Source organism: Clupea harengus, chromosome 12, assembly GCF_900700415.2.
Source record: "Clupea harengus chromosome 12, Ch_v2.0.2, whole genome shotgun sequence".
Classification (NCBI taxonomy): domain Eukaryota; kingdom Metazoa; phylum Chordata; class Actinopteri; order Clupeiformes; family Clupeidae; genus Clupea; species Clupea harengus.
In genome coordinates, this window is record NC_045163.1 from 14,243,150 (window position 1) to 14,260,601 (window position 17,452).

The 17,452-nt window shown below is 46.8% G+C and overlaps 1 protein-coding gene across 3 annotated transcripts in view; it reads left to right on the top strand.

The window, feature by feature from the left end:
- Positions 1–17,452, top strand: part of LOC105889908 (mediator complex subunit 13L) — a 93,341-nt gene that overhangs the window by 70,093 nt on the left and 5,796 nt on the right. For 2 of the 3 annotated variants that reach the window (XM_031578305.2, XM_012815845.2), the window contains 17 exons: positions 619–1,359; positions 2,336–2,549; positions 3,050–3,128; positions 3,252–3,373; positions 4,484–4,583; positions 4,964–5,184; positions 5,551–5,756; positions 6,228–7,234; positions 8,551–8,730; positions 9,127–9,350; positions 11,363–11,564; positions 12,056–12,350; positions 12,907–13,159; positions 14,695–14,883; positions 15,905–16,131; positions 16,617–16,759; positions 16,997–17,155. In XM_031578305.2, coding sequence (XP_031434165.1) covers positions 619–1,359; positions 2,336–2,549; positions 3,050–3,128; positions 3,252–3,373; positions 4,484–4,583; positions 4,964–5,184; positions 5,551–5,756; positions 6,228–7,234; positions 8,551–8,730; positions 9,127–9,350; positions 11,363–11,564; positions 12,056–12,350; positions 12,907–13,159; positions 14,695–14,883; positions 15,905–16,131; positions 16,617–16,759; positions 16,997–17,155 — 4,562 coding nt within the window. The remainder of the gene's footprint in view (positions 1–618; positions 1,360–2,335; positions 2,550–3,049; positions 3,129–3,251; positions 3,374–4,483; positions 4,584–4,963; positions 5,185–5,550; positions 5,757–6,227; positions 7,235–8,550; positions 8,731–9,126; positions 9,351–11,362; positions 11,565–12,055; positions 12,351–12,906; positions 13,160–14,694; positions 14,884–15,904; positions 16,132–16,616; positions 16,760–16,996; positions 17,156–17,452) is intronic. The other variant, XM_031578306.1, reaches the window with a different exon arrangement.

The following is a 17,452-nucleotide window of genomic DNA, read 5'->3' on the forward strand; positions in this document are numbered from 1 at the left end:
TACAGCCGCCACAGTGATGCCACCGCGGTGGTGGTGATGCTGCTGCGTTGCAATGCTCCCCAGCAACAGTGAAATCGCTCGTGGAGAAAGCAGATGGCTCTTGTACAGAGCTTTGCCTGGCCATTTGCTATCTGACTGCTTTTCCTGTTGGTTTGTCTTAGACCACAGGTACTAGTAGGAACTGAGTAATTATGCAATTCTGGCATTAGCAATTTCCCCCTATATTTGTCCAATGTATATAAGTATACCGAAGGTGCTGGTACAGGAGAATGTTCGTCAATATGACATATGATCTTCTGTGCCCCTGTGCTGTATTAGCATCTCTTAATTAACAGTTGTTATCCAGAGTTTAATTGTTCTGTGAAGAGCAGTATGTATATAATAAGGTGTCAGAGCTGGCGTTAATCGCATTGCCTGACAGGGAGTTCAGCCAGTGGCATGACCTTAATTATCAATCTTCATTTGGCTTCTTTGTTTGCTGGATATCTGGAAACCATCCTGTTTCCTCCCTCGCTCTAGCATTTTCTCCCTCTCTGTCTCTCTCTTTCACACACACACACTCACTCTCCCCTTCTCTCTCTCTCCCTGACTCTCTCTCTCTTTTTTCTGTCCTTCAAGGTTAAAGCAGCAGAAGCAGCAGCAGGCCAGCTCAGCATCTGCCAACGCCTTACCCGGTGCCAACCCTGTCTCCTCCTCCTCCACCACCACCTCCTCCTCTTCTTCCTCCTCCACCTCAGCCACGTCCTCCTCTTCCACCCCGTCATCCCTGCCAGCCTTACCTCCGCCCGCGCCGCCCAAGCACAAGACCGCCGACAAGCCAGACAAGTCAGACAAGCAGCCCAAGAGGCCCGCTGTCACGCCCTTCCACCACCGGGTATCCAACAGCCAGGAGCCACCCTGCCCCGACCACGAGTCCCAGCAAGGAGGCCCCCAGCTGGGCTTGGTCCCGCTGGAGTCCCCCCTGGAGGCTCTGCCTGGGTGCAAGTATTCGCCCAAGCCCCTGTCATCGATGAGGAAGGGGCAGGCCGAGTCGCTTATGGACTCGCCCATCTCTCCGCTGCCACCCACCCTGAGCCCCCACCCGCGGGGGCAGCAGGACCCCGAGGCACTGGACGTTGCCACCAGCCTGCCGCAGTGCCATGAGGGGCATCCGGGGCTGGGGGGACACATGGAAGTGAGCGAGACGGCGCTTTACGCGTCCCCGCTGGGCTTCAGGGATGCAGGGGGAGGAGGTGGCTGGTGGAAGGGGTACAAGACCCCCTGTGTGGAGAGGAACGACTTTAGAACCCCGGAGCTGCCCTGTCCAGAGAGAGTGGAGAGCAAGACTGAGACAGCCGCAGAGGGGACGGCACTGAAGAGGTGAGAAAGAGACCTACACCCACAGACACACAGACACACAGACACTCTCTCCCAGCTACTGAGCAGATTTGACTGTAACACACACTCGCACACACTCACACTCAACGCACACTTTGCATTAACACTTTACATTAAGTTTCCATTGATTTACATGGATAAATGCGGCAGTGAACAGTTATACATAATTAACTACAGTGCTTGAATAATAATATTTGTTAGAATATCACTTAATATTTGTTAATACTGATGTTTATGGATTGTTCATTTCAATTTTTAGATTGAATAATGTTTGTTATGTGTTCCTGGATGGCTCATTAGTTAATATAGACAAACCACAAATGCCCACATTAAACATTAATAATGTTTGCTAATAGTAAACGCAATGGTTTGTCCATGATAATTCATGCAGTTAATGTAAGGTATTAATAACTTTATCTGCAACTGTGTCTGTGCTTCTCAAGAAGTGCCCCCCTCTTTAAGAGTTTCACAGCATTATGTCATATAATCACTGAAGCACACACACTCAGAGTACTCAAGGGAGGTAGCCATTTGCTGAAGCACACTCTGAAATCTCCATGGACAACTGGGATGGCAATATTAAATTGAAACAATGGTCAACATTAAGAGCAGTTTTTTATGTTTGTTTTTTATAAAGAAAGTTGTCCTACTCACTTGTCTAACTGACACAAAACAGGAAACACACAGAAGATTAAGACTTTAAACATATTATCCCTGTTACACTATAACTAATTATAACTAATTATCAGTATGTAACACCACAGATTACAACATAAAAAAACAAAAAAAGTACTGTGACATGTTTTGAGACTTTTTCATAATTTACAATGATACGCTCTGCTTGATAGTATAGTTACACTACAGCATAATATACAGTATGGCTATAAAACCTTATGTTCCGCACTCCTGCGTTAATCATCCTCTTCCGTCCCCTTCACCATCCCCTCGACTCCGACAGGCTGTTTACACAGACTCAGAAGCGCTTTAAAGTGTGTGAGGAGCGCGTGAAGGAGCACATCAGCGCACTGGCCCTCCTGCAGCAGCCCGGCCTGGAGGTGCTGGGCGACCCGGCGGATGACCCCTACGACTTCAAGGAGGGCGACATCGAGTACAGCTTCCCCACCTCCAAGAGGCTCAAGGGCCAGGGACGAGACCCAAACCGCAAGAGCAAGGTCAGCCTTGCAGCTTCTGGCTCTGTCCGATACTAGCAGGAAGATGCTACTGCGGTCGTGCATGTTTTATTTGGATGTTTTGATTTTAAAGGCATCTTCTGGTTGTTGCTATTATTATTTAAAGTCACTGCATGATTATAAAACACATCTCTGCATGACTTATTTAGTGGACATATGCATTTATCATTTATCTAAGTAGCTGCAGTTGAGTTGATGAGTACATTTCAGTGGCACAGTGGGAGTTGAAATCAAATACTTGATATTGATAGTGCTGTGCTAGTTCAACCAGAGGAACTGAATTATAATGCATTATTAAGTTGACATTGATTCACAGAACATTTTCAAAGCTCTTCTAGTGAAGTGCTTGGAATCTTTTATTCAATTTCATACAAATGCAATGCATTTTCGACATAACAAGAAACCACACCTGGAGCACATGGTCATCAGTCATGGCATCCTGTTGTTGCACAGTCTGATTGGTTCTTGGTTGTCCTATGCAGGGAGAGGAGATGAACAGCAACGGAGCAGTGCCCGATGGGAAGGACGCCATGTCCATCTTCAGCAGCGCCCCCAAGTCAGGTGAGGGAGCCTGCTGTCGGTGTGCGCATCACGGGGTGCTAAATGACTCGTGGCCGCACTTATTGCTCTCTATTTTCTCCTGGTTCTGTCTGAAATCGCTTCTTGTTCCCCTGACGGCCTTAGATGAATCACCTCAAGACGATGCGGCGGCGAAAGCCACAGCGCCGCTCACCAGGGAGACAGACCTGGTCGTCCTCTACTCTGACCTGGAGAACATCTTTGATGAGGAGGAGGATGAGCTAGGGGTGAGTGAGATATTTTGCTGCCGTGCTGGCATCAGAGAGTGCCATGACTATGAAACAGAAAACCTTTAATTCTTTAGAAAAGTTTTAAAGGGATTACCAAGTAGATTTGTGTCTAATTAAGGGTTTGGCTACCTATTGGCAACACATTAAGGAGGAATTTCAAGCCCCTTAATACACATTAAACAGTGTGGCATGATCAGCCAAGCTCAAACTCAAACTCAGTTTTCACTGGGATTATAGTCTGGAACTGATGTTCGCCAGATGAAATAAAGGATCAATCTGATGAGTCCACCAATCAGTGACCAGTGGGGGTGGCTAAACTCGACGATGTTGATGAAGCGGTTGATGTGCTTACAACATGTTGGCACTCTTAGATTCTTTGGAATGAAGAGTGCGTTACAAATAAAATGCATTATTATTATTATTATTATTATTATTATTAACAATGGCGTTGGTGCTAGAGCTAGACGAAGCGATACAAACAGTAGTAGCAATGCTAGCAAACAACAAAGAATTAAAGCTGAAGCAAGCAGAATGTTATCCATCGGATCAAAGACATTGTTGCCTTACTGCCATATGGGTTTGGGAAAAGCCTGATATATTAGGGGGAAGTATATGGGAAGTATAGCATTTCCCAATGGGTTAAAGGCTGATTTTCTTTGGGATTTGTAGACTTTTAAGTGTTGGAGGTCAAAAGATTATACACAAAATTTGGTTCCTTGCTTGTGATGAGACAAGAAGCCTTTGAAACATAAAGCTCTCACCCTGAGGAATGTTCTTTGTCTGTCTCAATGCTATTTCATTCACTTATATGGAGAACACTGTCAACTGAAAGCATTTAATTGACAATACTACAAAAAACATTTGCAAAAATGTCTATATCCTTTGGCTGATTACTTCACTTGTAATTACATTTTAACGAGAAACACTCTTCAGTATTGTCCCTGTCATTAAGTATTATGATGTTTTACAGCCATTCCAGTGTTTTTATGACGTCTCATATTAGCTCTTGTAAGAAGTCATCAGTTTGTTTATGGCCTCTCATTTCAAACAGTTAAGAACGCATGTGTCACAGCCTAGTGAGTTGCTTTGCTGTGTCCATCTGTTTAGGGCACACACCCCAACCAGCACTCAGCACGGGCCACAGTGCCTGGTTCAGAAGAGCGCCCCCATGGCAAAGAAGGCAGAGTTGCAGTACCGTACCCTTCAAGTGAGTTCATCATCAGACCCAAATCTCTCCCCATGTCTCCCCATGAGCTTTCTGCCTCTCTGCTTTTCTCTCTTGCCCTGTTCTACTCTTTTTTTTTCTCACCACTCTCGCATCACTCTTTTCTCCATACCTCCCTATTTTCTGTTTGTATACCTCTCACACACGCTTCCATGTGATCCCACTACATAACAAGCAGAGAAGCAAAGAAGCCTTATACAATGGCTGGGCCTTTATCATCTCTACCTTTTCCTTCTCTCCCTCTCTCTCTCCATTTCCTCCACATTCTCTCTATCTGTCCTTTCCCTCTCTTTCTCTCCCCCCCCCCCCTTCTCCCCGTCCCTCTCCCTCTCTCTTGACCCTCCTCCTCTCGCTCCATTCAGCAGTAGCAGACCTCCAGCGCATGTTCCCCACGCCACCGTCCCTGGAGCAGCACCCAGCCTTCTCCCCCATCATGAGCTACAGGGACACCCCCAGCCAGGAGCCCCCGCCGCCCTCCACTGGCCTGGACCACCCGCTGGGCCAACTGGTCTCCGCGCAGCTGGCTGACTACAGGATGGAGGTGGAGGAGTGCCTGGCCAGCCCCAGGCCTGAGGACATACGGGTAAGTCTGCGCTGACCGAGTGATGATATGATGAATTTTTTTTATGTGCATGTGTCCACATGGCGAGCAGTGACGTAGTGGTGACCTTTACCCTGGGTGACCTTTGAGTAGTGTCCGCTTGGTTTACAGGTGACATAGCTACTTTTATTTGAGCGGCATTTCAACAGTGGCATAGCTAGTTATTTGCATTTTGGCAGAGACACTCACATGCTAGCTATTAATGCATGTAACCTAAACCTCACAGTCAGAGCTCAAGTTATGTACTGAACACGACAGAGTTCCTCCGATACTCTCACAGACACAGTGACCCGTGTCTCTAGACAGTGTCCCCATTTGCATTGAACCCCTTCCCGTCCCCTCCTGCAGGACTTCTCATTTGTCTACCGCGTCCCCCTCGTCCAGCCGCAGATGGGCTGCTCCATGTTCGCCCCACTGCGCACCCTGCCCAGCCAGTGCCTGCCGCCCCTCAAGATCCCCGACAGCTGCCACTACCGGCCCTCCTGGACACTCATGCCCAAGATGGAGCCCTACAGCCTCCCTGCCCAGGCTCCCTTCATCAGGGACGGATACATGTGAGTACCACTAAGATGAAGCTATTCTGTTTTCGGGATTTCAGGAGTATAAGAAGTACAGAGGAAGACTTTGCATTTCCATTCATTCTTTGTCTCACTCAGCGTAGGTTAGGATTTTGTCTGGAGTTAGTGCAGATTGTGAAGAGGCAACCTTGTGTATTACAGTTTGTTGAAACTTACTCTTATGACCTCACTCTTGTGACCTCACTAGCTGCATTCAGTTTATCCATTTAGAGATAATGTTGATGTCATGCTTCCCTGAAACTGTTTTAACGATGATCAGTTATAGCCACACCGGTATGTTTGTTATGATAGAACAGTGTTGCACTAATAATATGGTTGAGGGGAAAACACACATGCGCAAGCCATGCAATATAACTCTTAGGGTTGGCAGAAGCAGGCTGTCTGCCTGTTTCTCGTTCATGGCACCATGTTAATGACTCGCCTTTACTGTTTCATGTGTTGCTGCAGTAATGTGCCGAGTGTGAACAACATGCTGGAGCAGGACTACGCCCAGATGAGCGTGGTGAGCGTGGCGTCGGTGGGCACGGCTGGCGGTGGCATCATGCCCTCGCCGGCCACACCACGCTTCTCTGTGCCAACCCCCCGCACCCCCAGGACCCCACGCGGAGGCCCGGGCAACGCCAGCGGTCAGGGCTCCGTCAAGCAGGAGGGGGTTCCCACCGGCGGGGGCACGGAGCTCAGCTCCCCCGCCTCCACGCCGGCCTCCTCCAGTCTGCCCATGAGCTCGGTGGAGCTGGCGGCGGGCGGGCGAGGGTCCTTCCTGGCGCTGCCCGAGGCGCACAGCCTCTACGCCATCCTGCTGCTGTCCGACTCGGTGCTGGACGTGTTCAAGGACCGGAACTTTGACAGCTGCTGCATCTGCGCATGCAACATGAACGTGAAGGGTGCCGACGTGGGCGTCTACATCCCGGACTCCACGCGCGAGGACCAGTACCGCTGCATGTGCGGCTTCAGCGCCATCGCCAACCGGCGCCTGGCCCACGGCACGGGACTCTTCCTCGAGGACGAGCTGGACATCTTCGGCCGCGGCTCCGAGGTGGGACGAGCCGCCGAGCGACGCCTGGCGCTGTGCCGCCGCGAGCTGCCCATCGGCGAACCCACCGCCGCTGCCGGTGGCAATTCCAAAATGTCCAAACGGACTCCGCAGAGTGCCGGCGACTCGTCCTCCCCCTCGCTGATGGCGGTGATGGTACAGCTGCAGAAGCAGTGCTCCCAACCCATGGCCTCGCTCTCCTCCCTGCACCTGTCGCCCGCCTGCTCCTGCCACGGCCGCCGGGGGGCGCTGCTGCAGAGCTGGGCGGCCGACCGGCTATGGGCCGATGGCAGCGACGCCTGCGTGGAGTGCTACAATGCGCTGGTGCAGGGCCAGCAGTACGTGGACAACCCGGCCGGGGGTAAGGTGGACCAGGCCATCGTCCGAAGCAGCGCTCTGCACTCTTGGCCTAACACCTCAGGTAAGGCCAGCCCTGTCAGGGTAACCACTTAAGACTCACCTGTAACAGGTGCATGACCGTATAAGGAAGGCTGACTAGGCCATAGTCAGGAACAGAACTCTAAAGCCCTGGCCAAGCTGTGCAGGCAATCCTGGCCCAGGTGTACAGGGAGTCAATGTTAAGAGACAAACTCACTGGTTACACATACATAACATCTACATTATAGTCTAGTACAAGTGTCTGTGTTGTCTGCAGTCTGATACACTTGTGTCTCTTCTGTATTGTGAAAAGGCAAGTAGTGCACTGACAACCAATGTTTACAACTCTGCTCAGCATCTGTCTCTTATTTTGGGAGATGTTTTGTGAAATGGAGTTATTCGAACGAGTCGAGCTTATTTGTATTGGCATTTCTCTGGTGCTGTGTGTAGGCTATTGTGCTGTCAGTGCAGTTTTCTCCTTCTGAATGGACTTTTTTTTTTTTTAAACCGCGGCAACTCCTCCATTCCCTGCAGGATGTTTTAAAAAGCTTTTCTTTTCTTGAATAGCCCTTCAAAAGGAGAGCAGGCTCCGCTGGCACAGACCCCACTTTCTTTAAATCAGTCTGTTTAGCGCCGACTGCAGTTAACACAGATCTCATGGGACTTAATGTCCTAGTCCCTGATCTGAAACGATGGCTGACAGTTTTATTAGCCATTATTAGTGTGACTAGGAGTCGGCTTCTTCACGCCCGCACGGATTTTGTCACCAGGGTTTAGTTTATTATATTCGGAGAGCAAGTCGAATCTGGGCTGGGTGTCAGATAGCGTCTGATATCGTTTGATGGCGACGGTATCTGATTTGTCAGAGAGTCTGCACAGACTTGAATTGTGGCAGGTTTTTTTTGTCGATTTGTTTCAGCACATGAATTTCAGATGACAATAGAGTTTAGTCTTTGTTATCAATGTAACATAAATCCATTTTGAGTGAAGGGGCAGGTCTGAATGGGACATGATGTGCTTTACCAAAGGACATGATGAGAAAACGACATTCATATGACATATGAGAAAATTATGGATTCTTTTTTTTGTATTGATCTTGACTTTCAGCTTTCTATCCTTACATCCTTTAGAAATAACATGGGCCTGATCTCAGTTTTGTATACTTAACATATAGTTGAGTATACTGTATCTTTACAATGCTGGGAATATCTTGCACAGATAACACATATGGAGGGAGTACATATGGGAGGGAACTGTGGTATTATGCCAGTTACAATGCATTGGCTTTATAGTAAAGTATGAATGAATTCAAACTGTAGTAGTTTATTTTAATGTGTGTGTTTGCGTTTGTCTCCCTAGTGTCGGATATCAGCTCGCTGTCCTCCCAGGACGTGGTGAGGATGCTGCTGTCCCTTCAGCCCTTCCTCCAGGACGCCATCCAGAAGAAGCGCACGGGTCGGACGTGGGAGAACATCCAGCATGTTCAGGGGCCGCTCACATGGCAGCAGTTCCACAAGATGGCCGGGCGAGGATCTTACGGTGAGCAACCGGGGACAACGAAGAACTTCATACAATTATACATCCATACATACATCTTCATACATTATCATTATGAAGAAGAATCTGTGAATCTACTAAAGCAATGTATTTTTTCTATATTTGTAGTTTAAAAACTCAAATGATAAAAAAGGTTGAAGCTCTGCTCATGTCACAGCATGGCTCAACTCAAGTTTTCTGATGGAATACCAACATTCAAAATCACAAACAGATTTCTGATTTGCTTTATAGTTTGACTGTTTGGTTTCCTATTTCTCATGTATTCTGTCTGTCTGTCTGTCTCTGTCTGTCTGTCTGTCTGTCTGTCTGTCTGTCTGTCTGTCTGTCTGTCTGTCCGTTTGTCTCCGTCTGTTTGTCTGTCTGTCTGTCCACCCACAGGTTCGGAGGAGTCCCCCGAGCCGCTGCCCATCCCCACAGTGTTGCTGGGCAACGACAAGGACTTCCTGGCGCTGTCGCCGCTGGCGCTGCCCTTCTGGGAGAAACTGCTGCTGGAGCCGTATGGCGGCCAGAGAGACGTGGCCTTCCTGGTGCTCTGCCCCAACAGCGACGCCCTGCTGGCCGGAGCCCGCACCTTCTTCCAGGAGCTTAGCGCTGTCTACGAGGTGAGGCGGTGGTGAGAAGGTTAAAAGGGGGTGACGGAAAATAGAAGGAGGGAGAAGAGAGGGGGTTTCATATTTCACATTTTTATATTTCAACGTATTTTGTATCATATTTCTGTTTTGTAAGTCTTCATTTGCTCTAAGTAGAAGTCAGTTGAGGGATGAATCATTTTACTGAATGGATTGGAGACACTGTATTTTGTCTACATGAAGAGAAAGGGTGAGAGCTCTCCGAGCATATGGAGACTTTAAAGGCCTTGCTGAAGGAAAACACAGCAGGTAGTCTTTCTAGGGCATCCGACTTCCATTCATACAGATACAAGCAGCCCTCTTCTTATGCCCACAGGCAGGTTCACCCCTTATGCCCTTGTCTGATGTAGTCTTCCGACTTTTCATATACAGGTGTAGCACCCACATCATCGGAGCAACCTACTGCTGTCATTTATTTCCAGATAGAAATGTATTGATTTCCCTGTCTTACCTGGTCATGAACTTTATCTGACTTTGGTATTGGCAAAAACAGCCATTGTGGAGTATCCCATAATACATATATCATATGTTGTAACTGAGATAAAGTCAAAGCCCCACCACGGCACCCTTTCTAAGCACTTCCATTAGCCCAACATCTCTCCCTTTACTCTCTACAGTAAATCTGTTTTTCACCTCTTAACCGCAGACGTGCTTCAAATTATAAATATATCACAGCTGTCTGGCCCATTCCCTATGTCCCTAAAAACAGTTGTTATAAAGCCCCTACTTAAAAAGAATAATTGAAATGTTTCCATACTAAACACTTACCGGCCCATATCCAGTCTACAATTTGCTGGCAAAATCATTGAAAAAGCAGTTTTAAATCAACTAACCACCTTCTAAACGTCCAAATGGCTATTTTGATAACTTTCAGTCAGGTTTCTGTGCTAATCACAGCACTGAAACAGCTCTCATTAAGGTTTTAAAATCTTAATACTGATATAGGCACAACATCAGTCCTAGTGTTATTGGACCTTAGTGCAGCCTTTGACACTGTTGATCATAATATCTTACTTCCCAGACTGGAACATTGGGTTGGATTTTTAGGGACGGCTATCAAGTAGCTCAGATCATACGTACAAGACAGGAGCCACATTTACTTAGCCCTCTCACCTAATGACTATGGGCCCATAGAATCTCTTTGTCAATGCATTGACCAAGTTAACAGCTGGATGTCTCAAAAGGTCCTGCTTAATAAGGAGGAAACTTAGGATTGCTACTCATCTTGACACAAAAGGTCTTAAAGTGAAGGACATTGTTAAAAACCTTGGTGTCTTAATTCTGCTTTTTACCATCTGAAAAGCGTAGCCAAACCTAAAAGCCTTATTTCAAAACATGAAAAATTCATTCATGCCTTTAGGATTGACTACCGCAAAAAGACTACAAAATGCAGCTGCTATAAAAGTTCCTATCGAAACCAAAATAATTGGCCATATTGTCCAAGTCCTTACACTGACTTCCAGTAAGTCACAGAATTTACTTTAAAGCACCACTTGTTTATAAGTCACTAAATGGGACAGGACCAAATTACTCTTAGATATGTTTCAGCAGTACACACCTGCTATATCTTTCAGATCACTGGAGAAAAATCTGTTGGTAATACCTGTCAGAACTAAACATGGTGAAGCAGCTTTTAGTTGCTCAGCTCTGGAACCAACTTCCTGATGTTATCAAATGTACTCTAACTGTAGCCAGCTTTATATCTAGACTTAAGAACCAACTGTTCTCTCTGTCCTTTTTGTTATCTGATCGAATGCACTCTACTTCTTTATTACCTTTTTATTTATTTGCCTATTCTATAGTCTTTTAGATTTGTTTTGAATCTTCTGTTAATCTTCTGTTCTGTATAACGCCCTTATACTACTCTTTGAATCTGTTGTTTTTCTGTGTTCTTTTATCTGCTCATTTGTAAAGCACTGTGAATCACCAATATGTATGAATTGTGCTTTATACATGAACCTGCCTTGCCATGCCTTGCCTTACAGACGTGTCGGCTGGGGAAGCACCGACCCCTGGCCAAGGTGTCCCGTGACGGGCTGGTGCGTGTGGGGGAGGCGTTAGAGAGCGAGCAGCCGGAGGAGGACGAGCTCGTGGAGCAGTGGTTCACCGGGCCCTGGAGCGGCCAGCACCAGGAGGACAACATGCGCAAGCTCAAGCTCTATGCCCACGCCTGCCGCCAGCAACTGGGTGAGAGAGCCACCACCAACCACTAGGGGGCAATGTGAAGTTTAGAGGGGGAAATGGCATGTCATAAGATTAGGGTACTGTGGGTCTTTATCAGCATCTGTGATTGAGAAGTGGCCTAAGGAATCACATTGCCATTTGTATAATTTGAAAGGATACAAGCATGCATGTGTTTACTTTTGCCAGATATGTACATTACCGGTAACTATCTGCTATTTTAACATTCATATGAAGCATATTTCCTAAGGGAGGAAATGTTATGGGGTTAAAAGTTGACACTCAATAATGTATTGAACAATAGACACAAACAATAATCAGTTCATCAGTGAATACAAAATATAAAGTTTTATATATAACTTTTTGGTAATTTAGTATTTGTAAAGTATTTGAAGAAAGTACTGACATTCACTCAGTTGCATGTTGGAGTATATTTTTGAATCATGCTAAGTCTGGTGCTGTCTCTCTATCTCACCATCTCTCTCCCCTTCCTCCAGCTCCCCAGCTCTCTGCTCTGTCATTGGACTCCAGCCTCCTGCTGCCTCCTAAACCCCAGCCTCCCTCCACTCAGCCTGCCTCCTCCTCCAGCAACAGCCAGTCTGCTCCAGGCGTTGGGGCTCCAGAGGGGGACCCGGCAGTGACTGCCCCCAGCACAGGCAGCTCGTCCCTGGGGACGAACTCGGGCCAGCCGGGCAGTGGCGAGCTGGCACAGGGGGGTAGCGGTGAGGCCAAGGGAGGGGTGAACCCCTCATCCACACCAACACCTGCCCAACCCACAGAGAGCCCAGAGAGGTGAGACGCATAAACACACACACACACACACACACACACACACACACACACACACACACACACACACACACACACACACACACACACACACACACACACACACACAGCTTTTGGACAGCTGGACCTGAACAGGTTGCAATTTTCTATTTGTTTTAATTTTGATGCAGTACCAATTTATTTTATTTTTTTAATTTCTGAATTTGCATGTGTCCTTGCTGCCTTTGTAAACAAGCACAGACAATACATATCCATGAACCTCCAAGTACCTTATGCTATTATCTTAAGGTATTGTCAAGTTAATTTCAAGACATTTACTTAGACTAACACAATGATGAGTATTACCCAACAGAAATGATTTTCCAGCAAGTATTGATTGACTCTGATTGATAGGTGAAAAACTGTTGCCGTATTTATCTTCAGCACACTCTCACACTCACAATTCTGCTGGAAATCTTTGCGTAACTGAACTTTACCCAATTAATTGCATTAGTGTCCTGTAGTAGGGTAGATTAGTTGTGTATATTAATGTGGTGCTGTCCTCCCCTTTTCCTTCCAGCTTGGCTGAGCGCGAGCGCATCGGCATTCCCACGTTACCAGATTCAGCTGACCGCCACGCCCACCCACCGTCCATCGTGCTGTATGTGGTGGACCCCTTCATGTGCGGGGGAGGCGGCGGGGCGGGGAGGGGCGGGGAAGGGGAGGAGCCGGAGGTGGAAGGGGGGAGTGTGTGGATGCTGGCGCTGCTGCGCTGTTACACAGAGCTGCTCCACCTGCTGCCCGAGAACTTGAGGCCCGCACTCACACTACAGGTCAGATTTCACACACACACATGCAAACGCACACGCGCACACACACACACACGCACACACACACACACACACGAGCACACACACACACGAGCACACACACACACGAGCACACACACACGAGCACACACACACGAGCACACACAGACACGAGCACACACACACACACACACACACACACGAGCAAACCCACAAGCTCATGAGCACACACACACGCACTCATGAGTACACACATTAATCGATAATATTGTTACTAATGATTAATACATACTTGCTAATAGACACACACTCTGAGATTCAGGTGAATGTAGAGTGCGCTATAAATTAAATGAATTATTATTATTATTATCTCTCTCTCTCTCTCTCTCTCTCATGCACACACACACACACGCACGCGCGCACACGCACGCGCACACACACACACACACACACACACACACACACACACACACACACACACACACACACACTCACACACACCCCCACTACTCACAACTCACACTCACACAAACGGCTTTGAATTACAGAAAACAGAACCGATTATCTAACTCAAACTGCTCAACTAATTGCCCTGTTTTTTTCCTCTCTAAAGGTCTTACGTAAATCAAAGTAGAACAAATATGTTCCATTCTTTCCTAGCGTACCAGCCTCCCTTAGCCAGAGAAGCCCCCTCCCAGCAACCCTCATTGTCTTATATTTATTTACCTCATTGTGTTTATTGCATGTCATTATGTGTTTATATTTCTGCAGCAGGAACCTCTCAGCAAACCTATTCAGTGCTCAGCAGGACTCACTTCTCTCCATTAGGGGATGAGTGAGTTTCAAAGAGGCTCAGAAAGGTCTTTCCTACCGGGCAAAATAAAGAGGCCTAGTTTTTTTTTAAGACCCGCCAGCCTCTTTTGTTGGGGTTTTAACCAGCTTAGTCCACTGACTTATTCCAGTGAGGGGGCATTTAGGCCGTTAATATCCAGCCTGTTCGGCCCCTTTCTGTTTACTAAAGCATCTCAAAGGAATCCTCTTAGAGACCTGAGCACACAAAACACAACACAAAGGCCGGAGTGGGCACAGTGTCGCACACAGGAATAATGCCAGCAACAGCACAGCACCACATGAAGAAAACCACGGTTCAAACACCTAATGCCTTAAGGGCACAGTTTTTTTTTTTGGTAGCCCAATACCAGACACATTCCTGTGTGTTGGAACTATTTCTTTTACACACAGAAGTATAGATCTGTTGCGATTCAAACTATGAAATTTCAAGGTCTGATATATTTAGGATGTCTGGATCAGAGGTGAAATATTAAGTGATGTGCTCATTCCAAATGCAATTGTCTTGTCATCATTCTTCCAGGCAGAACAGGGAGAAATGGGCATCCCCTAAACTGTAATGGTTACATGCTGTTTTGTAAATACTATAATTCTCTATAGTTTATAACTATAAAATGTGTGTCTTTGTGTGTGTGTCTCTCTGTGTGTGTGTGTGTGTGTGTGTGTCTGTGTCTGTGTCTGTGTGTGTGTCTCTGTGTGTGCCTTCGCAGGTGGTGCCGTGCCAGTACCTGTTGCAGCCTGCGAGTGGCGAGAGCCCTCTGTACCTGCAGCAGCTGCGTTCCCTGGCCTTCTCCACTTACTCGCAGTGCAGACGGCTGCTACCCACGCAGATCCACATCAAGACCCTCACGGGCTTCGGTCCCGCGGCCAACGTCGACTGCACCCTCAACAACAAACAGGTGGGGCTTCACACAACTGCGGGCACGTGTCGGCAAAACGTCAAAGCTCAGTCTCACCCACGAGTACCTACTATTTGAATGGATATCATGTGAGATTGCTTGAGAGAGAAGTGGGGAACATTTTCAAAAGGTCACTCAACAAGTTAATTTACAACTATCGATACATTTTATGACTAGTCATGTAATTAATTATGTAAACTAACACATCGTTTTAATATGGTGTCAGCTTAACGAATCAGTAACCCTCAGTTATGTATGTCCATTCTGGTTCTGGATGTCCTCAGGGTCAATGTTACCAACACATATCAGCTGCCCCAGTAGATGGAAAAACCCAAGCCTCCTGTGGGTCATTGAGAAATTCAAAACACAGATATTTCACTTGTTCTGGACAAACTATAAGACTTTGCATGCAAATTTCCCAGTTAAACCCTTAGTTCGGTCTTAGTCTTTCTGTAACTCTTTTGCCATCATCTCACAGCTACTGTATATAGCCATTCCGCCTTGTATATACTTTCTTAAACTTCTTAGACCTTTGCACTGTTTGTTTTGTATTGTGTTGTAATGTATATTTTGTGTAAGCACACTGAGAGCCACTTTACCAAGTCAAATTCCTTGTTTTTGCAAACTTACTTGGCCAATAAAACCTGATTCTGATTCTGATCTGATTCCCTCCTCCTCTCAAAACGCAGACATTTTGCTTGTTCTAGACAAACTATAAGACTTTGTATGCGATTTTCCCAGTTTACATTTACATTTAGTCATTTAGCAGACGCTTTTATCCAAAGCGACTTACAAGGATGTATACACATTTTACATTTACACTGATGGCACAATGCACATCAGGAGCAATTAGGGGTTCAGTGTCTTGCTCAAGGATGCTTCGACAGGGAATCGAACTAGCAACCTTCTGATTACTAAACAACTTCTCTACCTCCTGTACCACTTTTGCCGAACCCTTAGTTCGGTCTTAGTCTTTCTGTAACTCTTCTGCCATCTCCCCTCCTCCTCCTCTCTGCCTCAGGACCCCAATCCTCCTATGCAGCTGTTCTCTCCTCCCTTCATCCTGGGTCCCACGCGCGCCAAGCAGCCGGACCTGGGGGAGGCCTCTGGCGAGGCGGCTCCCCGCTACAACGTGCTCTTCGTGGGCTACTGCCTGTCGCACGACCAGCGCTGGATTCTGGTGTCCTGCACCGACCAGCAGGGGGAGCTGCTTGAGACCTGCATCATCAACATCGACGTGCCCAACAGGTGACACAGCACATGGCTGATTTCAGAAAAGCTTTGCGGTGCAGGACATTTTAATGATATTAATAAAGATTGTGAAAGAGATTAGTCAAGGTTGTAACTAAGCAGTGCTTTTTGGAAGCGCCGTTCAGATTATTTACAGTTGTGACGAAACAGGACAGTGGAAATTAGCATAGTCCCAGGTCAGCCACTGTTTGTAACTGACAGAAAGGAGGAAGTCTTTCACACTTAACAAGAGTTAAAGATGACCTCAAATACACTCACTGCGTGGATTCTCTCTCTTTTTTCTTTCCCTGTTCTTTATTTGGCTCAAAGATTATAATACAAAATGCTTCAAATGTTTTCATTGTACCTCTAAAATGTCATAATTGTTTTAGATCCAAAACATTATTTTAGATAGACAACAAAAACTACATAGTCAAAACCCTCCCCATGTTCAGATATTTCACATAGAGACATTCATCATCCCATTGTGTTCCACTGTGCAGGTCACGGCGGCCTAAGTTCTCTCCACGCAAGAAAGGCTTGGAGAAGCTGTGGGAGTGGTGCATTGGAATCATCCAGATGACATCGATGCCTTGGAGGATTGTGATTGGTCGGCTGGGTCGATTGGGACATGGAGAACTGAAGGGTGTGTAGTTTGAAATATTATTAATGATCATATCAACATGAACTGGAGATTTTTTATCACGACTAGTCCATTCTGACGTGTTATCGCTCTCCTCCCCTGTCTTATTCTATCTTTCTGTTTACCTATCGGTCTGTCCTCATTCTCTCTCTCTCTCTCTCTCTCTCTCTCTCTCTCTCTCTCTCTCTCTCTCTCCCTCCCTCTCTGTCTCTCTCTCTCTCCCTGTCGCTCTCTGCTCAGACTGGAGTTCGTATCTGGGGGAGCACTCCCTGCACTCTGTGAGTCGCCAGCTGAGGGAGGCGTGTCGGATGTGTGGCATCTCCGCCAATGATTCGCCCTCCATCCTTAGCGCCTGCCTCGTCTCCATGGAGCCGCAGGGGTCCTTCGTGGTCATGCCAGGTGGGGTGCACACACACACGCACACACACACACACACACACTCACACACACACACTCACACACACACTCACACACACACTCACACACACACTCACACACAGATCCATATGCTCACACACAAACACACACACTTAGACACGACACTTAGATCTACCCATGATACAACAATACACCATTTATACACTGACATGTATGTACAGGAAAACAGACAGCATATCCTGTGTCATGTTTATAATATACAATTATGTGGCCTAGGATAAAAAGGTTAGGATATGGCAGATGATTTGGCTTCATTTT